This window comes from Triturus cristatus, chromosome 10, assembly GCF_964204655.1.
Source record: "Triturus cristatus chromosome 10, aTriCri1.1, whole genome shotgun sequence".
NCBI lineage: Eukaryota > Metazoa > Chordata > Amphibia > Caudata > Salamandridae > Triturus > Triturus cristatus.
The window spans coordinates 259,506,348-259,534,343 of record NC_140593.1 but is presented as its reverse complement, the minus strand read 5'-3'; the positions used below and the strand labels follow the sequence as shown (position 1 = coordinate 259,534,343).

Here is a 27,996-nt window from a genome sequence, read left to right as displayed (position 1 = left end):
TGTTTAACGTATCTTTTCATTATACTCCTGCACTCCTCAGTTTTCCACCCATGTGCGGAAGCAGCATCCTAATTACTTTTTACCGGAAACAAACTCACGGGGGTATGGGGAGGGAGGGAGGGTTCACTGTTATAGATAATGTTTTTTGAGATGTAATGTATACTTCAAGGTAATCCCTAATCAGGTATTTGGAAGGGAAATGACTCGGATCAACCGAAACACTCAGTACAAAGAAATAGATTTGTCAAAGCTGTATGCAAGTAGTACGATTGAATCTATTACCATGTTCTTTGATAAAGGTCTTGGAAAATTAAATAAAAACAAGTTTGACAAAAAAAAAATAAGAAATTCAAATATATTATATAGTGTTACATTACTACCCTATTACAAAGTGCAACTTTTAGATCATTAAAAAAAAAAAAAGCACAGACGTTGCAACATCTCTAATGTGTAGAGCTTGCCGATCTAAAATGAGTGGTTGGTTGACGTTAGCAGCACACCGTTATTTTTAACACTGCAAAAGTTCTGTAAAATCGACTACTGTTAGCCTGTTATGTGCAAGATGCTTCTGTAATACGTTAAGATCTGATTTTAAACATACATTTTTAAAATTTAAATTTTATGAAATTATGTTTAAAGATGTTAGACGTATCAAAATAGCAACAAAAACAAATCTCACACTTTCATCACCTTAATTTAATAATCCAGTAAATAATAAAAAAGACAAACAACACAAACAGCATCATATAGCAGAGCAGCTTTGATTGGCTTCCTCTGGATAGTATTTTGAGCCTTCCCATTGTTGCACCCAGCAAGCCACCTGTATTGTCAAAGTCCGAATCCTATTAAAAAGGATATAAATAAACAAGCATTAGATCAAAAAGAGGAATTAGAACAGTAAGCATTATTTAAATACTATTAAACAGGAGGATTATTTTTGCTCAAACACAGACTTTTTTTTTTTACTTGTTTTTTTATTGGCATTTTTGTAATCATACATTTTGACATTAGTTTAGTTTGTGGGCATTCATTAGACATGCGGGACAAGTAAGCATTGTGAACATGGCAGACACAGAACACAGCAATTCGTATTTCTATCTAGTAAATTACATCAGAGTTAACCTTGAGGTACAATCGCATTGAGCATTAACAATACAAGTACATGAGGGGCAGCCGTGTGACACATGGAGGCGGTGATGCAGTTGTGGGCTATGCGGAAGGGTATAGTATACTCTGCTCAGACGCCCTCAAGCCATGTGAGGAAAGGCCCCCATGTGTCTTTGGGTCTGGATGCAATGGGCATTATTTCCCATAAGGCAGTGAGTTGTTCCTGACAAAATCCAATCTTTAGCAGGGGGGATTCGACCTGCCCCACCGCATAGCAACTCTACGTTTGGCCAGCAGCAATAACATAGCCAATAGCTTACGGACCTCCACCGGGGCATCCCGGACATACCCTAGTAGCCCCACTACAGCCATGGGCTCTGTGTGTCATGAGTATGTCGCTGATCTTTAGAAAAATCTCTTTCCAGTATGCAGCTATCTGGGGGCAGTCCCAGGCCAAGTGCAGAAAGGTTGCTTGGTCTGTGTGGCATCTCCAGCACTACGCATTGGGCTGAACGCCCATGCGAAACAGCTGTATCGGTGTTCTGTAGTATTGGTTTAAAAATTTGAAATAAATTAATCAGAGTTTGTAATTTGGGGACAGTTGCTCAAGCTGCGCACAGAAGTGCCATTGCTCTTCTGCGATCGGTGGATGTATCTCAGTATTCCACTGTTCTCTGCGTTTTGGTGTATGTACAGGGCAATGCGTGCGTTTGCATGGACGTGTAGATTCTTGTAATGAGCTTTCGCACCGATGGGAGTAGTGAGTATGTGTTCTAAAGCTTGCAAGACTGGTGGAGGGTTGGGAAACGTGCTGTGTAACTGGCAGGAAGTGGCACGTCTACGGAGATACAACAGTATATCCGAGAAATTTGGGGCTGGCTATCAGTGGGCGCTGGCGGTCCAATAAACCCTTCCTCCTGATACAAGTCTGCGTAGCTGGCAATACCTAGTCGTCGTGCTCTTGCTATGTTGCCTTTGTCTTCTAACGGAGGCATTTGTGGATTTTCAGCCAGGGGTATTGAGGGGGCGTATAGTATTTCTATTTGTGCTCTCCCCAGTAGGCCGTCCCAGGCCCATCGTAACATTTCCGTGGGGTCAATGGTCTGGTGGGGACGTTTGCATGGCCGGTATTGTACTACCACTATGGGTGTAGGTGCAGCTATGTCTGGTTTGACTGCAACATGGGGCTAGAAGGGGGTCGGGTTTACCCAGTAAAGTAAAAATTGCACTTGTACGCAGTATGGGTATAGAGGGAAATCTGGCGCATCCAGTCCTCCCTGGCTTTGTGGAAGTGTAAGTGTTCCCAGGCGATTCTGGCCTGTCCCCCGGCCCACACTACTGAAATCATCAGCGAGCGCATAGTACTGAAGAATGTTTGAGTGAGTCTAAGAGGGACGTTAACAAAATAGTAAAGGAACTTGGGGAGGACTATCATTTTAGCAATTGCTATTTTTCCAGCTAAGAAAAAAGTGGCAGCGTGGACCAGATTCGGATCTGACTCTTGAGCCAGGTCATAGTGCGACCAATGTTCATATTCGATAGTACTTGGGTGTCCCTGCTCAACCAGATCCCCAAGTATTGGACAGGGCCTTCGGCCCATCAGAGCGATAATCAAGTTCAAATGGGTTGGCGCGGTCTGTCAGTGGAAACGAGATAGATTTCTTCCAGTTGATCTGGATGCCTGATATACCGCCAAAGTGTGTAATTTCATGTAGTGCTAGGAGCAAGTTTACCTCGGGGTTATTAGTGTACAAGGTAATGTCGTCCGCAAATTGTGATATTATACCTCGGGAGGAGAATCCCAAAACCCTGGCTGCATGATGCTGCCTCAGCCGCGCTGTGAGTAGTTCCATCGCAATCGCCTAGAGCAAAGGGGCTAGGGGGCATCCCTGCCTGGTTCTGCGGGTAATGGTAAATGCATCAGCTATTTGGCCGTTTACACAGACGCGCAATGGGATCAGTGTACAGCAATTTCATTTGTTGTATTAATAGCGGGCTGAAGCCCAATCTGGCTAATACTGCAAATAAAAATGGCCATTCCAAGGAGTTGAATGTCTTAGTGGCGTCAAGTAGTGCCGCCGTGGGAAATTGAGGGTCTAAATAATGAAGGATCATGAAGATTGTACACAGGTTGTGTGCAGTCGACCTCCCTGGAATAAATCCTGATTGATCTGGTCTGGCAATGAGCAGCAGAAGCGCCTGGACTCTATAGGCCAATAGCTTGGCATATATTTTGTAATCCGTATTGATTAGAGAAAGCGGACGATATGCATCGCAAGATTCTGGAGCTTTGTCATGCTTACGTAATAACAATATGCTTGCTTCCCTGAGCTAGGGGGGTAGACTACCATTTACAAGAGATTCCTGATAAACCGCCATGAGGTGAGAGGCAGGGATTGATGTGTAGCATTTATAAAAAGAGGCAGGGAGCCCATCTAGCCCAGGGGCCTTGTCAGGTGGTAGACTATTAATGACCTGGATTACATCTTCCTCAGTGAAAGGTTCGTCCAAATATGTTCTCTGCGCTCTGCTCAGCCATAGCAGCTCGACTGACTCGAAGTATGATTGAATGTTTTCTGGCAGGCCAGTGCGTTGTGCGGTATAAAGATCAGAGTCAAAATTTGTGAGATGATTCATTATCTCCTGTGGGCCTCCAATTGTCTGTTGTGCCTCATCTCTCACTTCTGTGATGTAGTCTATGGTGCGGGAGGGTTGGAGTAGTGAAGCTAGTTTTTTCCCAGGTCTGTCGCCCTCTCCGTATCTCCTAAGTTGTGTATGTTGGCCTAAGTAACGGACCTCTCTCTGCTCCTCCTCTTCATACTCCTCTAGTTTACTTCTGATTTGGGGCAAGAGCTCGGGGTTGCTAGATTGAAAGTAGTCATGTGCTCGAATCTGTGTTTCTAGGTTTTTGAGTGTTTGTCCAAGGGCCTTGAGTACTCCAGCTTGCCTAGCTATACACTGTCCACGGATGGCCACCTTGAATGCCTCCCACAGAGATGATGGGGAAGATACTGAGCCCTCGTTGTGTGAGAAGTATCCGAGGATATCACTTTTTATTTCCTCCATAAAGGTAGCATCCATTAATGCTCTGGGCGGGAGTTTTCATTGAAATGCCCGATTAGGTGTGTATGTAATAAGTAAATGAAGCAGGCATGGTGCGTGGTCTGAGAGGGTTATAGGGGGGTGCTTAATGTCTGTCGTCCATGACGCTGCATCTCTGGACAGAAGCCAGAAGTCAATGCATGACCAGGCTGAGTGCTGCGCTGTAACGCACGTGGCCTCTTTTGCGTCTGAATCATGCCATGGTCTCCATATAGCTACTAACACACCTTCTCTCATGATAGTGTTTAACGCAGTGCTAGCGTTGGGATGCAGTTTGCGGGTTGCGCCCATTCGATCTACAGTCGTCCAGGATTGCATTAAAGCCCCCCCCATAATATTGTGGCACATCCTGTTTGCACTATCTTACCCCATAGCTTGTTAAAAAATTCAGGTGTGTCAGTGTTAGGGCCGTATACCGCAACCAGCACCACCCTCAATGCTCCAAGTACGCCCTCCCTCAAGATGCCTCTACCTTCTGGGTCAGACAGTGATTTAATCTGTTTCCAGCCTACACCCTTACGGACGAGGATCGCAGTTCCCCTAGCATAGTTTCAGTAGGCCGCCGTGTATACATTTCCCCAGTGTCTGTGTTAGAGCTTAGTACTCGCCGTGTTCTGAAGATGCGTTTCCTGAAGAAAGCATAAATCTATTTTGTGTCTAACTAGGTATGCTTGCACTAGTCTGACCTTTATATTATCGTTGAGCCCTCGTATGTTCCATGTCAGACAATTATATGTGGTCATGTTTTATTTGTGCGAATAAGGGGTTTAGTAGCGATCCTGTGTCCTATGTGACCCCACATCCATGTCCCATGCTGTCTACCTTGGTCTACCATGTTGCGTACTGTGTTGCCACTTATGTTCCATTTGGTGTGTTGCAGAATTTGTGCCAGTTTTTGTTGCTGCCTGTTTTCTCTCAAACTACCAACTCCCTCGCCCTTGAACCCTCCCCCACCCACTCCAACCCCCCAAATAGGTTGAGACTGTGAAACCCTCCCAAAAACTAACTTAGCAGAACAAACAAAAGTAAACTTAGACATCAAGTCGGAATAATTGAGGACGTGGGAGTTCTCCCTGGGGGCGTGGAGGCACCAGCGTACAACCTAGTTGGGAAATTGGGTGGCAGAGTACAGTAGTTAAACGGTGCTATATGTACACAGTCACTTCCCAATATTGTGGCGCACCACGTGTGGGGAAGTGAGCCATGGCAGTTAAAATATTATTTAGGGGAATCTGGTGTACGGGTTTGCTCAGTGCGTGCAGGGTTATATTCAATGCCTTGTGTCAGTCATTGTCACTTAAGTCGTGATCTTTAGCTTGCTTTCTATTAGTCCCCGTTGCTTGCTTCTTGGTTCCTTCGATATGCTTAGCATATTTCAAAGCAGATTTTGCATCCGAGAAGAAGTGTGTGTTATTATCGTGTGTGACCTATAACTTGGCAGGATACAGTAAAGCATACGTTATACAAGCCTGTTGCAGTAACCACTTGGCCGGAGTGAATTCGCGGCGCAGCGCCTGTACACTAGGAGTGAAATCCGGGTAATAGGATATATTGTTCCCTTTATAGGAGATTTGGCCACGTTCCCTGGCCCCTTTCAGAGTATAATGTCTCCGTCTCTGTAGTTCAAGATTAAGGTTCCCCGTTTTCCGTTTTTTGCTTTTTGAGTAATTCTAAATACTTTCTGCCATGACAGCCAGGCCAATAGATGTTTGGATTGATAGATAAGCGGGCTAAAAAAGTAAGATATTTTAGAAATGAGGCTTTAACAGCAGTAGATATGCACCAGGTTGATAGTGAAATTTGTATTTTTAGGTCTCGCCTGACCCAGCGCATGCGCGGTGAGACATTTAGTAGGTGGGTTTTGAAAGTGCTACCCATATTTTTGTGCTGGCGACAAGCTAGAGTGCACGATGGCGTGCACGCGCACAGCTGCTCCCCGCATTCCCCCCTCCCTTCTCGCCCAGCCATCTGCCTTGCCTGCGCCAGCCTTCAGCACCATCTCCGCCCCTCCCCCGCTGCTGCGCACGCATCCCTAGTCATCGCGATCGCTTTCACAGTGATCGCGATGACTTTCGCTTTTACGGCCGATGCTAGTTTCTTTTCCTTCCTTGTATTTTCCATTTCATTCAGCTCCAGTTCTGTTTTTCTCGTCTCCCCCTGCCTTCCCTTCGTCCTTTAGTCTCACATTCTCCTTTCCTTCTTCTCTCACGCTCCTTCGTATCTTTTCTATGCTTCCATTGTTCCCTCCTTCTATAATTTGTTCCCTTCCCTTTTTTATTCGCTTCTTCCCCTTAACTACCTACCTCAATCTCTTGTCTCCACTTTTTCTCTTCCCTCACATTCCTTGTTCTCGCTTATTGACTCCCGGGCTGGCTGCTACAGCTTTTCCGTTCACTTTCACCTACAACCTTCCTTTCACTGACTGGCACGACCTTCCTTCCACTGCAGCCCGGGCGCATAAAGTTCCAGTAACAGGGAATACAATAAGGAGCGCACGTTTTCACTTACTCTGAACGAGTACGCCGCTATCTGCATACTCATCTACAAATCACTGTTCAGCCCATCTAATCCCACTAGCCTTGCTAAAGTGTACACCAACACTGCACACACCGCCTTCCCCAGTTCTACATCCAATCAGCAACGGTTTCCTGTCTGAGCATGATCGGTTGGGGTCATAGGCGCGGCTGTCATCACATTAGGCACAGATTGGTCTAATATTTGTCAGAGCGAGGCTTGAAACGCAGAAAGAAAAATTGTGCTTCCTGGACCACTGCTCCTTTGATCGAGTTTGAATTGATCGCTGCTGTCATTATTTGAGGAGGCTCGTGACCGACAAGAGCAGCATGGCAACCCTGCTGAGATTTGATGGGAAAGTGGTCCTTGTGACAGGAGCTGGAGGAGGTAAGAGTTCCTCCATAGTGACTGTCACTTCGATCAGCACTGTTGGTGGATACACTTTTAGGGACACTTCTGTGGTCTTAAAACAACACTATACAGTGGCCAAAACTGGTTTCTTCTACCCGATTCGCCCGGTTTCAGACTACACCAAGCAGTACTGAACCAAAGGAAAACCTCACTATTCACTGTAAGAGGAATTTACGTCTCCACGCTCTGCCAGTAGACTGGCAGCAATGTGCATTTTATAACTAAACACGCACACACTCTCACACACACCTCTCCGTCTCTCCTGTGTGCGCAAAACAAAGTCACATGATCTATTATACGCTAACAGTCAGGTGGCATTTTTGTACAGTCATTGCACTAAAGCTTCACGCATCGCTATGCACTACTGACCCAGTTGGTAGCGCATTGTTCCACACGCTAGCGACTAAGAGATCATTATGCGTTTGGAACACAACACCACAGTGCACCACAGACTGCCATACTGTGCTCTCCAAGTAGCACAATGATGTGACGTGGAAACTCACCTCGCCATCACGCACAACTTTAGGGTACACCATGCTCCCTCCTATACAGTACTCTCAGCACCCGATTGTGAAGTGCATCGATCTGTAGGGAGCCCTCCTCAGCACTACACCCAGAAGGCGTCCTGGTGCTATGTAATAGTAAGGAGTTGCCAATGGGGAACATTTGCTTAATTTCCTTTTTTTCTTCACAATAAAACACCAGTACTAATCAAGGATGTATATGCATTTTGAGAGCCCGCCCTGTTTTTGCTCCTTTATGCTAAGAATTCTTGCCTCTGGGGCACGTTAGTGTGCACTGTGTAGTTTGCATACGTGTTTTTAGCGAATCGGGACATGAGTATTTAGTGAACTTCTTAGTGCAAGTTAAAGCAAAGTTTGCGAATATACCCTGCCTCTGTCAGTTTTATTTGTGCCATGGACCTATTTACTTTGCACATTTACGCTACACGCTCAATTAAAGAACGGGTTTTAAATGATGTTCACCTTAATTTAAAAAGGATAGGAGCAAACGTTTCAGCGTGTGCTTAATATGCGTATTTCAAATGCAGTTAAGCAGTTTATTCACAGATGATCAGTCGTGCAAACAGGGTAAGGTTCACTTATTTGTGGTTTAAAATGTTTTCACGTTCATTTGAGATCAGAATGCTTATCTGAGTGCCAGTTCGAGACCTCTACAATGAGCAGAAGACTGTCTACAGTTGTGCAAAGTAGGTTTTAGAATTTGTTATGTTTTAGAAAGAGCAGGTAACCCTGCATGTGTTAAAGACTAGGCACACTACCAAGATGGCTCAGTTACAGATTTTCAATTAATTAGGATGAAAACATCCATTGCAGTTATTTTGTCATGCAGACTTTCATACCAGTATATTTATCAAAACAATTTGCAATGTTCAAGTATATATTTGCAATGGGTTTTTATTCTTCAATTATGTCTTTTAATGTCCTATAAAAGCTTATTACGGGATAGAAGATACTGCCTAGTTGTTAAGTTGAACAACTTGGTTCCAAAAGACAGTGGTTCTAATCTCGATTCCATACTTTACCTTGTTTTTTAGTCCTGGGTAAATTGCTTTGCTTTCCAGTGACTCCCTTGTCCTGAAATAGTTTGAGATGGCTTACAAACTAACTAGCCACTGTAGTAAGCGCTGTTTAAATAATTGAGTTTAACTGAAAACCGTTTGTGTTCTAAAGATTGATAAAAAGTGCATTGAATATTGTGCACCTTCATGATTTTTGTAGGATTTGTACATAAGAATACTAAATTCGCTCAGTTCAGGGGATTTTGGATAGTTCCATTTGACACTTTACATTTCGCCCTTTATTTGGTAGGCACCTCATTCACAAATGTACTTATTAGCTCCGTGTTGCTCTGTTTGAACAATGTCTGAAAAAAGATCCTTTCAACCAGTTCTCTTCATGTTGTTGACCCTTGGACTGGGTGAGACAGCAGATCCCGTGTTGCTGCAGCTCTCGCTGAAATGCTTTTTCTTTGCAAGGTATCTTAACTAATTACTAAATTGAAACATCACAGTGCATTTAAGTTAGTTATATAATAATAACAACATGGTAAAAATAATAAGTTACTCTTCAGGCACCCCTAGGGAGCAGAGTGACTCTTTGAAACAGTGAGGACTACTGAAAAACAAGCATTGGCATAGCCAATAGGTCTCGCCTTTGGGACCTTATAAGTGTTTAGCCATGCAACAGTTGGTGTTGTTGCACCAAGGATATTGTGCTGCATAACTAAATACTTATAAGGTCCCAAAAGCGAGACCTATTGGCTATGCCAATGCTTGTTTCATATAAGTGCACTGATTTATCTTCTGCAGGTGCTCACAGCACTGAAACCTGGCAGACATTCAAGCATAAGTGCATATTTATCGGTTAAATAAATGTGGAAATATGCTAATTTTAGCTTACATTTTCCACAAAACCCCAAATAAATACGGATAAAATTTAAAAAAAATTAATATGGATAAATACTGACAGAAAAATAAATACCATAAAACCGGGAGCCCTATTCAAGATCTTAGCAAATATTGGTCTAGGCATGGCGCCCACTGGGGGTCTGGGGCGCAGTGAGCGATGAGCGCGCTCAACTATGAACATTTGAGACCACTCTGAGCCAAAAATTTCTTATCAGGTCTTCCACGTAGAGTTCTATCTTGCCTGTGGCTGTGGTCTCGGGGATACCTATGATTCGTAAACTGTTCCTTCGGGAACGCGCCTCTAACACATCACTTTTTTTTCTCTGATGTCCATAAGCACCTCCTCCATATTAAGCATTTGTTCCTTTATTTTGGAATTCGTGTGCTTCTGAAGGCCCGTTCTGAAGGCCCGTTCTTAAGTCGATCTATCCGCAATTCGTACGTATCCACCAGTTTTTTTGACCTGGTCTAGTTGGGCGGTAAGGATGTCTAGTTTGGAATCGATGTTCTTAAGGCTGGATTTCATTTCCATTAACAGGCCGCACAGGTAATCATTTCCACCCCGTGCTTTTTCTGATGCCGTTTATTCGTTTGAGGTCTGGGTCTGCTTTTCCCCATTATGCCTGCCCTGTGGACTTTTCCAGTCAGGGGAGGGGGTACAGCCGGCCACGGATTACAAGTTCCTCGCTTTCCTGCCTCACTCAAAGCAGCGTTGCGTGTCATGCTTATTTGCAAGGGGATTTACGAAGTCTCCCTGCCTAGTGCGTGTTTTGTAGGCAGCTATGTGGTAAAGGCTTGCATATTGCTGCACTGTCCTTGCAGGGTGGTTTGTTTCCTGAAGCACAGTTGACCAGAAAAGGGGGGTGGGGGAACCTCTGTACACCCAGTAAGCCGGTGTGGCTTCAGTCATCCCCTTTAACACCCACTGCACACCCTGTATCTCTGAGTTAATACAGTATGGCTCTGTGAGGTTGCTCTGGGTCATTGGGGACAGTACACCGGTTCCGCAGACACTCCCCGATCTATGCGCCTGCGGCGTGTCTAGGCCGTTTATTCCTATGGGCTCAGTGTGCTTCAAATGAGTGTCTGCGGGGGATGAGCTTGCAGCTAAATACTCCCGCTCGGTCTCTAGTCTGGATTGTCATAGTCTGGTCTTTGTACTGGGCACTGCCCCTTAGATTGTTGCTGGGTGAGGTCATTAGGGCTCAAGGATCTGTCGGGCCCCCTGAGCAACCGCAATGTCCACTGCTCGGATTCCCCGTCCCCCGCGTAGTCCACTCTCTATCTCCGCGGGCATCAATGACTGTTTCCGCAGCTGCCGGTCTTCCCCGCCACTTTTATGCTTTTCCCCCACTGCAGCACTTACTGACAAGTCGCAGGGGTCCGGCCTGCGATCTCCTGCCCAGTACAACCAAGCACAACCAAGCGGCCCCCGGCACAGCACAGGCCTCGGCCTCACGCCCGGAGCAACCACGCAGCTGATCAGGGGGAAGCTCAGTCGGCAGCCCCTCGCGCCCTACTCCTTACTTGTCGTGTCCGGATACCCTGCCGGGCAGCTTTATTTTCCCTCAAGGATCTGCTGAGCTGGCGCTACTCCACCGCTCCTCAAGTCAAGCAGCTCAAGAACTCGGCGGCAGGGTCCAGGCCTGCACACAAGTCACGCCCAGGCCTGCTTCGCCTCCTTGTCCTTCAGCTGGATCGGGACCGCCAAGATGCACACCAGCTTCTCGGTCTGTTTCCGCACCGAGCCTTATTTATTCAATTTTCGGCACGCATGCATCGGGATTTTGGTCGGATTGTCCCTCGGCCGGCAGAGCCCTCTCAGCGTGCGGCAATCTTGCTGCTCGGCAAGACCACATCCCCAACGCTGTCTTATTTAACCACGTCTGAACAAACTGAATTAAAACAGAAAAAAACTAGATGCAAATTTATTAAGTTTCCTTTTGTGGAAGTTTTACTTGAAAATGACATAAGTTAAGAAATATCTGCTGTGTATCCTAAAAGGTACATTTTATTTGGAGTTATGCAATCCAGAGTCATATAGAATATGGAGAGTACAGCATCAGGGCAAGTATACACAGTTGCATACAACCATCATGCCTGTTTTTGCTAGTCATTGAATGAAGCAAAAAGTATCAGTCACAAATGTATCTCAGTCACAGGCAACTACCATAGGGCTGCAGACTAGCCCAAAGTTTTTTGCTTATTGTGCCATTTCAGACAGACAGCAATCATGTCCAGCCTGAACACATCCACTTTAAACACCATACATCAGTTTTGGCTTTGCTGTGCCTGATAGATGAGGTGAAGCATGAGTCCTATGGCACCGCGAACCAAACACCCCCACACCCCCACCCCCCTTACATTTATAGGGTCACTGACAGAACAAAAATTGCAACCCTCAAACGAATTGCAGGTCTCAGAATAATTATCTTGAAGTACACTAAAGAAATGAGCATGAGAGAAAAGGGAACTTGGAATCAAACCACAATATTGTTTGATGTTCTTTACTATCCGACAAACTATATAACATATTGACAGCAGTACCTAATTCTTAAGAGACATGTACCCATCATAGACTAGTACAAAATCCTTCACTGCCTCTGGATTAAATGTAAAAAAAAAAAAATGAATGAGTATGAAGCTCACTTGTACAACAAACATGTGCAGCCTCTAAGTAGTGGATTGGTGTGGGAAGTTTAGGTCCGAACATGCCTATATGCGAGACCCTTCTGGTCCATAGCTTTTCAGTCATGTTAGTATAACTAATTTCTTTTTTAAAAGCCACGCATACAATAGTCTCCCGGTTTTCTTTTTTACTTCCATAAGTCACGACATGCTCTAAGATAACATTTACAAAATCAAGTTTAGTTAAGGATCCTAATATATTAGAATCATGGATTCTCTCTAGGCATTTCTAGGTTAACACAACCTTCAGCAACAATCTAGAAAACAGGGTCTGTGGGAAAGTCATCTGTCCTACTGTTACCTGTTTTCATGTCTCGCCTAGGCAGCGCTTGCACGGTCTCTGCGAGACAGGCTGTATTCAGGATATGGGCTTTAAAAGCCCCTCCCATTTTCATGGACTGCCCCCGTTACATGCGTTGTTACTCAGAGCTTGTGGGCCCCCATTTCTTTCTTTAAGTTGGAGCAGTTGAGACCAGTGCTCATGGTTTACAGAGCTCTGTTGTAAACAGGGCTGTAAATCTTGCTCTCATTTTGCCACACTTGTTGTGCATTTAAAGATAGAGGTCTATTTTGGCTGCAGCTGCCCCACCTCCTCCCTCCTGTTTTTGAAACATACTGCCTGGCGTCACGGACCCCGACTTCCTTCGCTGCTGAGGCTTCGCTCTCAGAGCTCAACAAGCATTTGCAATGCAATAGGTCTTACATATGCGAAAGTTTGAGCTATTGGCATTTTAAATGACAATGCCTTTTATTTATGTGTTTTGAAAACCTGCAAGTGGTGCGTGAACAAGCACTTAGTACTTACGAGAAGCAATGCTGGCAGTAGCTGCGTCTCTTTTACCGCCACCCTTGCTTCTCGTACAGTGTAAAATTCTGCTAAAAAGTTAAAAAATAAAAAGTTTTAAAAAAAAGGAACAAAAAAAATATATATATATATATATATATATATATATATATATTCACTTAAAAAACCATAGGTTTCACACATGTTATAGTTAGCTGGACATTTCACTCGTAAAAAAACCAAATGAAATTCCCCCGTTATAGTTACTGCAGGCAACTATAACTCACGCGACCGCAATCCTCTGCTGATGACGTCAGATATTACATCACTGTATTTAGACACTTATTTACCCATGTCTTCTTCCATTAATCTTTAGCTATACATATATTACAAATATTTATTTTTCATAAAGACACATATGTCATCAGTGATGTAATATCGGACGTCATCAGCAGAGGACTGCGGTCGCGTGAGTTATAGTTGCCTGCAGTAACTAGAACGGGGGAATTTCATTGTTTTTTTACAAGTGAAATGTCCAGCTAACTATAACATGTGTGAAACCTATGGTTTTTTATGTGAATTTGCAAGGTTTTTTAAATGCTAATTTGTAACTATAACGTGTGTGAAACCTATGGTTTTTTAGTGAATTTGTACGGTTTTTTAAATGCTAAGTTATGTATTTATTAATTAATTTTTTCAGGTTTTTTACCGTGCGCACACCGTGAACATTTTATTTTTATTAAATCGTGAGGTGCGCGCACCCTGCACGCACGGTGCACTTTGCGCACCCACGGTTCGCAGTGCCTGCCGTGCACGCACCTCGCGATTTTTTAAAAAAAATAAAATAGTTTTTTTCTCCCTTGGGGGTCCTTCTGAGACCCCCTGACCAAGGCTAGGGGGTCAGGAACTGTCCACTCTGCCCCCTTTTCACGTTCTCCACCTTTTTTTCACCCCCTCTGACTGCGAGAGACAAAATGGCGGCCGACACTTCCTGGTTTCGACCGATTCGAATGTTTACCGACATCTAACAACCAATCAGAATTGCGCACGGCAGGGTGCGCGCACGGTGCGCGCGTATAGATATTGATATGCTTTTAAATGCTATTTTCTCAGGAAATACTGAGCAGATTTACAACAGACCTGCAAAAGGCACTTCCTTGACCTTATGGCTACCTCTCTGCCAAGTTTCAGGTAATTCTGTTCAGCCGTTCGGGCTGTAGCTGTGTCTAAAGGTCCTATGGAAAATAACATGGGGAAAACGCGTTTTGGGACCCCCCTTTTTTCTCGGCCCCCGCTTGACGTATCACCCCGAGAGTTTCAGGGTAGGAGCTGAGCGGAGCGCCCCATTAGTTTTGAAAATTTCGCGAGGATTCGTCATCCGGCGCCAAAGTTATTCAAAATAGAATTTTGAGATTTCCTATGGAAACTAGGTTGTAACTATAACTATCTACTGGAGACCACCAGTAGATTATATATATATATATGCATATTTTGATGAGGTTTTCATCACTAATATTTAGAAGTAAATGCCCAATAAAACAACAAAAAGTTCCCAATTACAGTGGATTTGTATAATCTTTTTATGATTTTCTGCCTTGTTCTACAGGAGTGATACCTGTGCATCCTTGATCTGTGTTACTGACATTAGGACCTTAGAATGAATAGGCTGTGTGACAGCAGAAGTAGGTGAGACAGGATAGCAGCCATTTGTCCTCCAATTTTCCATTCTCAACCAGCTGAAGACATTTCCGTGAACCCAATTGAGGCACACAGAAAGAAAACCACGCCTATGAGAAACATAAGTCAGGCAGTAATGCCTTCATTTTAGTCCCATTTGTGTTTCTATGATTTAGAAACATATGCAAAAGGTATAATGAAGCCAGACAAGTTGATCCTCACAATACCTGGAAAGTCTTCTTGCGACAACAACAAGGTGATGGATGGAATGCTCGATTTAATACCTGCCACTGGTGATCACTCAGGCTGCATTTCGATTGTTTCTCACCCACCATGCTATTATAGAAAGAGACCTGCTTTATGCAAATCAGTACTGACTGCTACTCATGGGAAAAGTCCACGACGAACTTGCAAGAATGGCCCTATCCAGAAGGTAAGGAGCAGCTTATGTCCTATGGGACAGAAAGCATGGGAACCCAATACTAGGCATACCCGTCACGTTTTTCTGGTTCAACGGGGTCCCGGCGTTTTAATCTGGACTAGACTGTACCTAATGGAGCAGCACCAAGGCTGACTTGCATACAGATGGTTCCTGTCGGAGGTGGCATGGTAGGCAACAAAATGATGGGCTGGGATGTCGACCAGGTAATTACCAGTGGTTAAGATGAATTCAAGCATTCCTCCAATCAGGTTTGTGTATTCTCAGTCATGCCCAGGCATGGGTCCTGTGCTCACTGCCAAACAGACCGAAACCAGGCTGAGTTTGCTTGCATTATTGTCCAGTGGTTCAGACGTGCATGGTGAGGAGCACAATGATAGACTGGGATATGGCCCCTAGTAATTACGAGATTTACTCAAGCACTTCACCCATTACATTTTTATATTTCTCAAAATTGTAATATTTATAGAAAAAGAAAAGGGCCAGCATAAATAAGTGCACACGCTTCTGTAAGTAAATAAGTTAGTGTTCCTATTTACGTCTTACCATGAATTAAAAGATTGCAAATATGTGCCATAACTGTACAAAATAAATATTATAAGGTTGCACATTTTATTTACTTAATGCCACACTCTATTCAGAAAATAAAATAACAGATAATGTAACATAACATAATATTTATTACGACTCTTGACATTGATTATGTTATGCAAACACAAGGAGAGGTCATCGTTCTTTAGCTCACTTCGCAACCCCAGTTCAGACCCAGCTATATGCAAATCAGTCTTGACCCTGTGCCTCATGGGAACAGTCCAGCCCGAACTGCCAAGTCTTCCCTGGACCGTAACCAAGGATCCTGGGACCGGTTTCAGGGTAACACTCCTCATCAGCCAGGCTAGCTTGAATCCAGTGGCAAAGTGAGCAAGGAACCCACGTCTGGGCATACCCTGTCAACTTAGGACACACATAGCAAACACAAGGAGATGATGGACAGAGCGCTGAAACGTTTCAGACACCCAACCCCAGTCGCATGTCTGGGTTGAATCCATCATCGTTCTTTTTGCCCTAAGTTGGCAGGGTATGCCCAGATGTGGGTCCCTTGCTCACTTTGCCACTGGATTCAAGATAGCCTGGCTGATGAGGGGTGTTACCCCGAAACCGGTCCCAGACCGGTTTGTAAGGAAGACCTGGCTTGGAAGTTTGGGCTGGACTGTTCCCATAAGGCACAGGGTCAAGAAGGATTTGCATATAGCGGAGTCTGAACTGTGGCGGCGAAGTGAGCTAAAGAACGATGATGAATTCAAGTCAGATCTGTGACTGGGGGAGAGTGTCTGAAAAGTATCAGCACTCCGTCCATCATCTCCTTGTGTTTGCATTTACTATGTGATGCCAGTGAGGGAAAACTTCTTTTCAAGACTGTTACCATGTTCGCTAAACAGCCCATAGCCCACGCTAAAAACAACGCACCTCATGCATTTCAATGGAAGTACTACCTTGGTAGTTAAATAATACACTCAATGTGTGGAAAGAGATGCATTCCCCTCTATGCTGATCCATGATATGTTTGACAAAGGCTCAAGGTCATGGCTGAAGGGGGTTGACCCAAAGTCCTCAATCTAATGGTAACAATAGGTCATGTAAATGGAAAGCACTGACAAGCTAGGCCTAAAACTAGGCCTGGCTACACAGGGCTCTCAGAGAGGCAGGATGGTGCACAAGGTACACCCCAGTTTGTAGTAAACCAACTTTTCAAATGTTCTGGTATCTCTGCAAACTAATAACTGCCCCATCAGTAAACCTCCCGACCCTGGACTGTGGCTCCTATAAATACCCATGCATCAAAATCAAATGAATACGTCATCATATACATGCACATATTTCACAGTCCGCTCAGTCATCTCAACATTTTTAAAATGATCGTCACGCCACTTATGAGGTTCAAATGAGTAGTAATCAGTATCAAACATAAGAACAATTTCTCTACTTAGACCCAAGAGAAAATGCCAGTCATGGTCGCATCACATATGATACAATTGCCTAGTTAAGACACAACCTTGAATACAGTTGTCAGTAGAGAAAGCTTAATAGGCTTCTAAATTATTTTTTCAGCATAATTCAAAATATAATCTGATCTGGATCACCACAGCCTTGTAACTTAAATATTGTTCAAACAAGTATTTGGTTACACTCTAGTTCTTAAAAAGAGAAGCCGGTCGCGCCGCGTCCCTATATTCAATATAGTTCTCTATTTGGTGGAGTGCCTGCATTGAAAATTAGTGCCTTACCATTTCTGACAACATTTTATTTTGATTTTTAACTTCTGTTCCCATGTCAATAGAAATCTGTAAAAGAAAAAGAACACAATTTTTGTTTCATATCATTTAAGTGCTACTCTCATATGAAGTGTAGGGTAACAGAATTGTGCGTAGAGGGCAGTTTACCAAATAAAATATCAACGAGATTTTGAAGCACGTCTTATTAAGCATTATAGTTCTCAGCTGTGGGAGGTCTCAACTTAAAACCCAAAAAGTATGGCTGCTAACCCAAAAGTAAGGGTGTATGTTGAGCAGGATGGTCAATTAACAGCACATGTGCAATATGGATTTTAACATCAACTCTCCCCTCTCCCAGACGTGACATCACTGTCCCAGTATGCTTCATATTCCGGTCCCAATCTTACACTCAGCTCATGAAGTCTTACATCAACAGTAATTATCATCCACATTCTTAACATTGGGATTAGCCAAATTAATTTTTGCACTCTACAAGATACTAAATTACGCTGATCAAATAAAAAGGTTGCGGCAATGATCTCTTGCTACTAGGTTTGCAGTTGCAAAAGAGATAAGCTTGTGAATAGACTTCACAATAAATACCAATGAAACAGCAGCATTTGGGAGTCTTGCAAGCTTTTTGTATATCATTATCAACGTGCTCATCAACAAGCACACAATGTTGATTGGCATGTGGTGATAAATATACATCTGTAGCACATTAGAAAAAGGTGGTAGTACAATATTACATAGGACCTTGAATTAGCAAAATACGTTCAGGCACCTAAAGCTTACAACATCTAGGGACATGATAAATGACTTCTGGAGGAGTATTACCACGCACTAGCATCCATTCACTTTAGCAAGTTTGGAGTATCAAACTTGCAAGCAGTGGCTCAAAATTCCTTACTTTTTCATGTTTAATATTTTGAGGCATCAGATAGACAATGGGCCACAAATATCCTGGGGTCTTGCGGTAGTAGGTTTCAACAATGTATCTACTTTGGTCCCACCATGCAATAAACCATATCCTGTAGGTCTCCTACTTTGTTTGGAGGAGGGCCATACAACCAAGCCAAAGACGTTCTCCTTTTAGAGCCTAACAAAACCATAACTTTAATGAAGCTCTAAAGACATGGAAAGTTTGGAAAACTGCAAAGTACTTTCAGTTTCTCTTTACCATGCTGCCCCCCAGCCTGGATTATGAGAGGAAGTCTAACAAACACACGACGCCACAAGAAAGAAAAACATTTGGTTTCAAGGGGGAACAGTTTAGGAGGCATGGCTAGAGGCTCCCATCGAACTTACAGTGTTGTTAAAAATATAACAGTGGCCCATTTTACATTAAATGCATTGAGGTGTTTCCTAGAAACACAAGGAAACGAAAACTAACAGGAAACAACTGCAACAAATCCACGATCAGAACTCACCCATGTTCTTATGTGCCTCGACTAATGCTAGCAATCCTCTTTTTTTGCCGCTTGCAGACAGTCAAGTACCAGTGACAGTTTTTTTCCATATTTGGACAGTTATGTTATTTAATGACCAGTTATGTTCATTATGGTGCACCTTTTATTTCTGCATTATTGTCTTTATGAGATGAAACAGTCCTACATTTTGCCTCCTTTCTTTCTTCTCTTTTGCATCTCTCTCATTTTTTGAGCAATCTGGCGACGTTAGCTGCATCTGTAAGGTATCTCCTTTACGCCTACTCATGGGTAAATTTGCATGCGCAGTTCTCCCTCTGGATAACAACTTCAGATACTGGCTTGCACTTCTTCTCCTTTCTGCTGTCAGATGGGTCTCTACTTTAGTGCCACAGTGTCACGGATGCCATTTCACAACCGGCCTCTTAAGATATTTCTAACACATGGATTGCATGATGATTACTTCGGGCCCATCCTCTCCATTTTTCCTACACAAAAAAAGTTCAATAACTTAATCAAGACAGATTAAAATTAGCAAACTAACATTCTGAAGCAACTGTGTTCCTACCACCAGCTAGCACCCATATTTTACATGAAGCGTTCAACGAGGACAGTTACCGTCTGCTCTTAATAATTCAGTGGTCCCATGGTGCAGAAAGCAGTGTTATGGTACAAGAAATATGGCTAAAGAAACACAGGAACCCAGAAAAATTCAGTGCAATTCGTCCATTCTGATTTCTTGAACCCGTTATAAGCGTAGAAGCACTACAGAACGAGGGGAGTTGCTTCAATCAAACCAACTCTTTCACCATTTGGTAGATAAATAGACAATAAAGAGGCCAAGTCTCGCCAAAGATGGTACAGACAAATATTCTGGTGCTGGAATAAAGACTTCTACTACTCGCCAAGATGCAAGGGACGAAACAGCCCTTCATTGGTTCATCTCCCCAAGAGAAAAACACCAGCTTCTAGAACAGCCACAGAAAGCTTCATAAACCAATTTTGAGCCTTCATTCATTTAACATCCAAACTCTAGAGAATGGGTCCTTAACGGATATGCTTCCGTTTATGTGAGGAGGCACGTATGGTCTCCTTTAGATAAGTAGGTAAGAAATAAATTAAAGACACTATCCTCACCTGTCAATCCTAGATATAAAGCTGCCACACTAGCCATTACTCTAATATATTTGGAAAGAACCCTAAAAAGTCTACTGCCAGGACAAACTAATCAAGGTCATATGTCCCCTTAGTAAGATTTGTATTCTGATCGAGGAGGTAAAGATGACTGAATTGCCTAACACAATGAACAATTTGTTTCCTGGGGAATGCCACTTCCACCGTTTTTCAAAACTAAGATCTGGCTACGTGTGAGGCATGCACTTCAGCCCAAAGACTGATACTCAGAGATTATTTCATTAACCAAATGTCCTAATATTGAATAGTCTTCGCATAGTTTCCAAACAAAAGTACCTAGAGAGATACCCCCAATATTGAGGGTTTCAACTTGTATTCATGAGACCGTTAAAACTTCTTCCAGAAAATAAGCAAATTGTTTAAAAAGATGCCTGGATCCTTCAAAATGGTGGAAGACCTTCACAGTTTTATCAAACACCAATTCAAACTGCTTTAACATTACTATACCCCCAAAAGGTTTCCCAAGCAATATCTAGAACGGTTTCATTAAGTAAATTTTTTTTTAAAGGTATACAAAAAAAAAAAAAAAATAGTCTCTAGTTTTAGCATAAAAATATGGATTTTTATAGCCAACAGTAAAGAAAGTACTCCATTTACTAAAAACAAACGGCCACATACTTCTCCAGCTTTATCTCTTTTTACTAATTCCCCTTGTGAAAAAAATGCCTTCAAATTTCACAGTACAACAATAATAATGAGCTCAGTCTCTCCCTTTAATTTCCAATGTTAACTCCTTGACAACAGAGCAGATCGTGGACCTGAAGGTTTAAAGCTGAGAAAAACCATTACTGAAGGTAGAACTTCCTTTCCTACGTGGTAACTTCTAAATTGCTCTTGATGAGAAAAGAGGACCTGTATGTTAGAGAACATGAGAGGACTTTTTACACTTGATTCAATGGTAGTTTTTTCCCCTCAGAGATGCTATAAATATGCACGTCCTTCTGTTTTGTGCAAAGCAAGTTACTTTCAAACCTTTAGTAGGATTAGAAGCATAATACCATTTTAATAAAATCTGAACCCTTTCACCACTAGCAAGGGAATCTGCGTTATGTTGAGAAAGTCTAGTTTAGGTGGCTGCAGGAAGTTCCTTCAGTCCAGAGAAAGAAACCTGCAAAACACGTGAAAGTGTGGAGGGTGGTGGATAAGTTACACAACAGAATAATTCAACCCTGTGAGTTCATATTTCAGGTGGATCACACTCCTTTCAGTGCATTGAAATGGATGTGTTTTGAGTATCTAAGTAACCATTTGATCAATAAAATTCCATTTAAGCTCTGCAAAAATGCATAAATATACTTCTAAAGAATTGCAGCATTTAGATTAGCTTATCCATACCGAACTGGAATAAAAACTATAGCAACTCGTACATATGGTTGAGTCTCATTGACAGTGCAGCACAGCACAGTCCAGGGATAAGAAGTACACCCAGTACAAATGAAGGAAAACTGACAAAAAAACCTTAGCTGATACATAAACGATGCAAACTAAAGAAACAATTTGAGAGGAGGGGCTCAATTTCTGGCATTACTCTATGTAGCCAAAACATTTTGCACTTTTTTTTTTATTAGTTCACCCTCACTAAATGGTACAATTGTGTCTTTTCAAAGGACAGGACCCAATTTGATGCAGTTGAAAATGTTGGATGACCAGGCAGAGATCTTTCATAACATTGCCAAGCAGTGTGGCCCACTGAGCACTGCAGGATTTTAAAGTCAAATCTTACAGGTGCACAAGGTTCTAGGTGAGTGGGCAGACACAGTCTCAGTGTGTCTCACACACTCTCTCTTATAAGATGAGATACAGTAGTGCTACCAGTGATGCCATAGCGTAATACATTAGTTACCAGAGATCACCCAGGACAGTAGGTTTGTCTTGTGCTGTGGGGTAAATCCAAATGGGGTGAATTGTGAGCAGATAGTTAATTTAATGTCATGTTATTAGCAAGTGTAGCAAAACAGGAAGATGCCAGAGGCAAGACTGTATCTAGCTGGATGCAGCTGTAACAAAAGGGATTTTCCAATTTGACATGTAATGGTGAAAGAATGGTTGCTTATTTCAGGGTGCATAACAGTCACCTTTAGCTGGCAATCAACTAGAAAGGTGGTGAACATTATTCTATTTTTCCAAAAGACGCATGTGGGCCAACAAGGAGGAAAATGTCTTACGTACTGAATAAAGCTAATACTTAGGCGTGTGCCAATACACTGAGGATCACAATAGTGGCCTTATGAAACGGGAGTCAATGACTGGTCTTTGTGAAGCTTGGAGGAATTAGTGAATGTATTTTTTTCAAAGTGTGCCAAACTCAGCAAATCTCAGAGGAAGGTGTTTTTGGTGGAAGTGTGCAAAGAAAACGGTTTAAAAAGTTGAAAATGTTGTTGGGGACAATGTAGTGGCTAGAATTTGAAGTTATGCTTCATATCCATTTTTCATTATACCTACCTAATGAGTAAGTTATTAAAATATTTAGAACAGCATGAAACATGCACCAAACATTTTCAAGGAAGATACAAACCATCAAGAGAAACATTAATGCAAGAGTATCTTGAGTCCTAAGTGTGAATCATTCTTTAGTATGCAATGTATGAGTACAAGAATCAAACTGAACACAAATCAACCAACCAGATCTTCAAATGATCATCAATAATTGAAGTTTTGGGGTACCCTCCCGAGATATCTTCTCTTGTTCATAGCACTTTAATATTTTTTCTATACAAAACATACACAACACACACAACACACCTTGCTTTTTTTTTTTTTTAAGTGAACCAGTGAGTTTTCTATTGCCCTAGTTCCCAAGGAATTATTTGGTTTCATCCTCTTCATATTAATGATATTCTCCTTTACACCTATTCCAATGGAGAACAGACACACAGAGGGGGGCAGTGAGTGTAGTTTAAGTGAAAATGAAAAGCCAGCAAAAGTTAAAAATAATAATTCAGTGGCCTAAGGTCCATGGCTTTAATAGAACAAGCGAGTCAGTGCTCTCCCTAACATAATACAACCCATTTCAAGGACATCGGTGGCATGATTGAAAGAGTTCTAGAACACTGAAAATTAAGGAAACACTTCCTAACCCATTTGTATTTCAGATGGCAAGTCGCTTTTGAGATGCCCAAGGAAACTGGTCAGCTGGGGCCCGAGAGGCTAAAACCACCAAACAAAACTGTCATACCATTAGAAACATATTTATCCACACTAAAGATCTGTCACTGCCATGTTTCTTTGGATTCTCTCCTTTAGCTGAGCATTAATGGGGTACCCTTCAGATGAAGAGAGGTAATCGAATGCATTTGACCAGGTAACCTCTACAATATTTTGGGGATTATTGTTGGTTGGGGATCTTTCTCCACTTTTCATTCTAATCGTTGTTCTCAAAATATTTGTGCACATGCAAGCCGGAAGAAGTCTGGTCATGTATGGTTTTTATTTTTTATAAATGAGACAACGTGTTCCACAAATTGTGTATACGGCTACCAATCTTTGACGGTCAGTATAAATGTCTGTTTCCACATTATCTTTCTGTTCTATATGCAGAGTGACTAGTCATATTTCCGGTCCTTGACAAATGCCCATTGAACCCTGTTGGGGGTCGAATAGAGGGCTGAAACATGTTGACCCAATAATAAGGGTATATTTGTTGTTAACCCTTAGTCCTCTGAGTTTTTAACCCTGCCCCAGGACACCACTCAATAAAGTTATTTGGTTTCCTGGAGACAGTTCTAACGTTTTTCACAGTTATTTTTTTTCATTTCTGCACTCTGCCCCCTCACTCACCGTGGTTTTTGGTCCCCTCTATAAAAACAAACAAATAAATAAAACACCTCAGCTCCCCTTCCATTATTTTTGGAGAGTTGAAGCCCACACTGGGGACCGTGTGGCCCCAGTGTGAGGAGGGAACCCTATGATGAAGCATGGCACCTTCGGGTGAGTGAGGGTTCTCGTCCTTAAAAAAAGAATTCCCCACTATTCTGTACAACACCCTTGAGCTTTCCCTTGATATGAATTAATGCAACTGTATCTGTTGTAGTATGGTAGAGACAGTACCTAGTGCGAGTAATCATCCCATTAGAAACAAACAGGTTGAAAAGGAAACGTCTTTCACTATGTACTTCTTTTTCTCCAGCCGTAACACAATTTTTAAACATACAATGATACACACTATCCCAGAGCTCTCTACACAGTTCCAAGGCACTAAGTTAGTTTAGGTTTCCAACTTATTCAATGCGCATATAATCAAAACCTTTCTAACGCATATGGGATTTCAGTGCACAGTACAGGCCCAGGTTTTATCACACATCAATAGAGGCTAAGCCTACTTACTGGACTCTTACAATCTTCACTGACACAAATCGCATATATTCTTCACAGTGGGAAAACTAATGACAAACCAAGGCAAACGACCCCTACTCTGATAGAACTACTTGGGTTCCCCCTGCCTACCAGCATCCACTTATATGGATATGTTGTGTGACTGAACGTAACCCACTTAAGTAAACCTGACCCGTGTCCAGTAGCACCAGCAATATAAGGAATGCATACTTGGCCAGGTTTTAAAATCCAAACAACTTACAAAGAACACACACATCCCAAGATGCTTTGTCTGCATATTGTCAAAAGGCTATGGAACTACTTCCCCCTTCACCTTAGATTTTCTCCATCCTTTGTAAAATTACCGAAGTGTATCAAAACCTAGCTCTTGACAATCATCCTACCAAGTGAGACTGCATTCCTTCCAACCCTCACCTCTACCCATTAAATTATTTTGTTTCTAATCAATTCAGCGCACTTTACTGCCCTTTGTTCTAACTGTAAAATAACTTGTATGTTCTGTATCCTTACATGTTGACCAAATATCCTGTTACAATGTAAAGTACATCGCTGTCTTTTGGGTCTTGTTTCAGACTCTATAAATGCAAGCATTGGCAAAGCAAATATGTTGTACACCATTGGCCAAAAGTAAAACATTATTATTATTTTTTTGCTTTCAAATGTGCACATGCATGGTGCTGTATGTGCATGAATGTGTCACCACTCATAAAATAATGAACTGCTAGAGTGGAGGGGGCATACATTTTTTTTTTTTACAAAAATCGGGGGAGGGGGACAAAAAAGGATGGAGAAAGCAACACAGAAGGAGAAGCGGGTAAGGGGAGAAGCACAGAAGGGAGAGAACACGGAGGAGGGGAAGAAACACACAAGGGAGAGAGCTCGAAAACACATGTATTCCCATGCAGAGTTTAACCAAAAACAAAAAATGTAGCTCCCCAAAAGTGAGTACTGGAACGGCGCATGTCAGCCAATCAAAAGGATGTTAAAAGGGCTATGCTCCAGAGGAAGGAAAAACACAAGATGAGGAAGGCAAGACTAGGTAAGCCAACGAACAACAAGTAAGCTAATGAGAGTGACAATAAAGCCAACCAATGGTAAGCAATGGGCAGATTGTAAGCCCACTGTAAAGTCAAGTCCACAATAGGTTTTACGCAAGCAGGCATCTTTTGCTGGCTGGTAGATGAAACCTACAAATGGCTAGGAGTGTGCCACAGCTGTGACTATTAAACAGCTCAGAATATAGCATGACACACATAAGTGACCCCCCCCCCCCCGACACCAGGGTTCTGAGAACAACAAAAAACAGAGTGTAGCACAGTCATGTCATGATTTTTATTTTAATTAAGGCTTGAGTTATGCCAGGGTTCTGTTTATGCCACCGTTATGACTCTAGAATGGTTCTGATTAGATGATACAAGAACACAGCGAGCAAGGGACCTATCTCTGGGTATATGACTCTAGAATGGTTCTGATTAGATGATACAAGAACACAGTGAGCAAGGGACCTATCTCTGGGTATACAATTAGCCACTTGGGGCCTTAAATCAAACATACGAAAAGTGATGGGTTTGAATGCTAGCTCGAGCAATGGGCAGTGGTTAGACTTACTGCAAGCATTCCTCCCATCACTGTTTGTGTGTCTGCTGTAATGCCTATGTGGCCCAGAGTATGCCCAGACAGGGTTCCTTGCTCACTGGGGCAGTGATACCAAGCTACACAAAGCTGATGAGCCCCAATAATGGCGAAACTAGACTTTGGTTGCTTGTATTCCAGTTCAGGGAGGACCTGGCCTAGCAATTTGGGCTAGACTTTTATTACTACCCAGTGCCTTGAGACCCTTAAGGGTAAGTAGTCCCGCTTTACAAGCCACTTGCTTAATTACTGGAGCACGACCAAAACTGATTTGCATATGGCTGGGTCTAACCTGAGATGCCATGGTGGGCAAACGAGCATTGGCTTGGAATGCTACCCTGAGCGATTGCCAGTGGTAAGAATTATTGCAAGCATTCCTATCACCTTTAATGTGTTTAATGTAACGCCCTAAGTGGCTGTGAGTATGCCCAGACATGGGTCCCTTGATCACTGACCAAGCTGCATTAGATTGAGAAGTCTCAATCAGACCAAAACTAATCTTGGGTCGCTTGGTTTTGGTTCAGACAGAACTAGGCTTGACAGTTCAGGCTGGATTGTGCCATGGTAGGCAAAAGAACAATGGGTTGGGATGCTACCTTGAATGATTGCCTGTGGTTGGATTTATTGCAAGAATTCCTCCTATTACCTTTTGTGTGTTTGACTAAGGATAGCTGCCTGACTCCAGTCCCAGGTGGGTGGACTCGGCAGGGAAAAGTAGCTCACACGATGCACAGGAAGCTATTAATAGAAGAGGGTGGGAAAGGCAGAAGCCAAAGCAATGTCCTGGGCTTGCCAATACCGTTTTACATACTGGGGCAGTGCACTGCAAATAATGGGTCGGAGAATGGATTGTGCATACATCAATTTGAGTGCCTCACTGAACTTTTAATTTAGAAACCCTGGGATGCCTCTTCTTTCCTCCCTGTATGCCAGACCCCCACCATCCTCCACCAGCAATCCCAAGTCAGAGCTTCTAGCTGTGCCAAATCCACCTTCAATAACTGGCTTTGTGTGTGTGTGGGGGGGGGGGGGGGGGGGAGAGACTATGATTCCTTCTGCCTGGGCTTCTCTATCCCAGGCATCCAGGTAACGGGTTTCTTCGTTTTGCAGCTACCGAATTTGAAGAGGTTATGATCTTGAGCCACAGTGTCTGCTCCTTGATGTTCATGATGCACCCCCAACCCTGCTCCCCTCCAAATTATCGGTCCTAATAAGTATGCCCCACCTACAGCATCAGCCTGCTACCACTTTATTAGTATTGTACTGCAGCATTTGGAGAGCAACAAAGAGTACCAACTCTGGCTCCATTTAACCAATGCATATTAGATCCTCTGTTGTCCGCATGGTAAGTCTAGACATGGCATTTATCTTTGCTACCTGTAACCAGTACATGGGCTGCTTGCTCTTTCCCTTCTGTAAGGCGTTTTTGCCGGGTTTATAATTTAATTTCTGATGACATGATGTAAAAAGTGGAGTGATTTAGCTGCCTCTCTCATCATGGTCAAAGTTCACGTAGCATTTCTTAGTGGGTCCTATTATCTGATCATAATTTCTGAGGAGAACGAATAAAATGCCTCAATTCCAAAGGACTCTCGGTGAAAAGTTATTATTTACTATGATCCTCTCACCATCGAACCAAAATAGTGAAAGAAACTGTCAGGTTATGGCTTCAGGAAAGCATAGGCACAAATTGGGTACCCACAAAGTAAGGTTTCCAGACTGCCACTTACTGTCTTAAGTGCTTTAGCTTTCAGCCTTAGGCTCTCGGTCAGCCTCTCGTTGTCCTCCTCGTACATGCTACCACCGATAAGGTGCTGATGCTCATTCTCTCGACTTTTCCCCCTCCTCTCCATGTTAGAGAATATCTGTCCACTGAAACTGTTACCTGACGGGGAGCACGGACCCTGTCACAGGCAACGTCGAACAGCGCGCTGCTGTCACTGATGACGTGGCCAGTGCGTGCGTTTGTGTAACGTGTTCCCTGT

General features: G+C 42.9%; 1 protein-coding gene across 1 annotated transcript; it reads right to left on the bottom strand.

The window, feature by feature from the left end:
* Positions 1-678: 678 nt before the first annotated feature.
* On the bottom strand, positions 679-27,996 carry BET1 (Bet1 golgi vesicular membrane trafficking protein). Its single transcript, XM_085630939.1, has 3 exons — positions 27,742-27,996; positions 17,439-17,495; positions 679-842 (listed from the first exon to the last, which is right to left on the bottom strand). The coding sequence occupies exons 1-3, from the start codon at positions 27,862-27,864 to the stop codon at positions 687-689; spliced, it is 336 nt and encodes a 111-aa protein (XP_085487065.1). The 5' UTR covers positions 27,865-27,996; the 3' UTR covers positions 679-686.

Coding starts and splice junctions, on each gene's coding strand:
- BET1 (XM_085630939.1), bottom strand. CDS start 27,864: ATGGAGAGGAGGGGGAAAAGTCGAGAGAATGAGCATCAGCACCTTATC. Junction 17,496..27,741: donor AAGCTAAAGCACTTAAGACA/GTAAGTGGCAGT, acceptor TTTCTTTTACAG/ATTTCTATTGACATGGGAAC. Junction 843..17,438: donor ATAAAATGTTGTCAGAAATG/GTAAGGCACTAA, acceptor CCTTTTTAATAG/GATTCGGACTTTGACAATAC.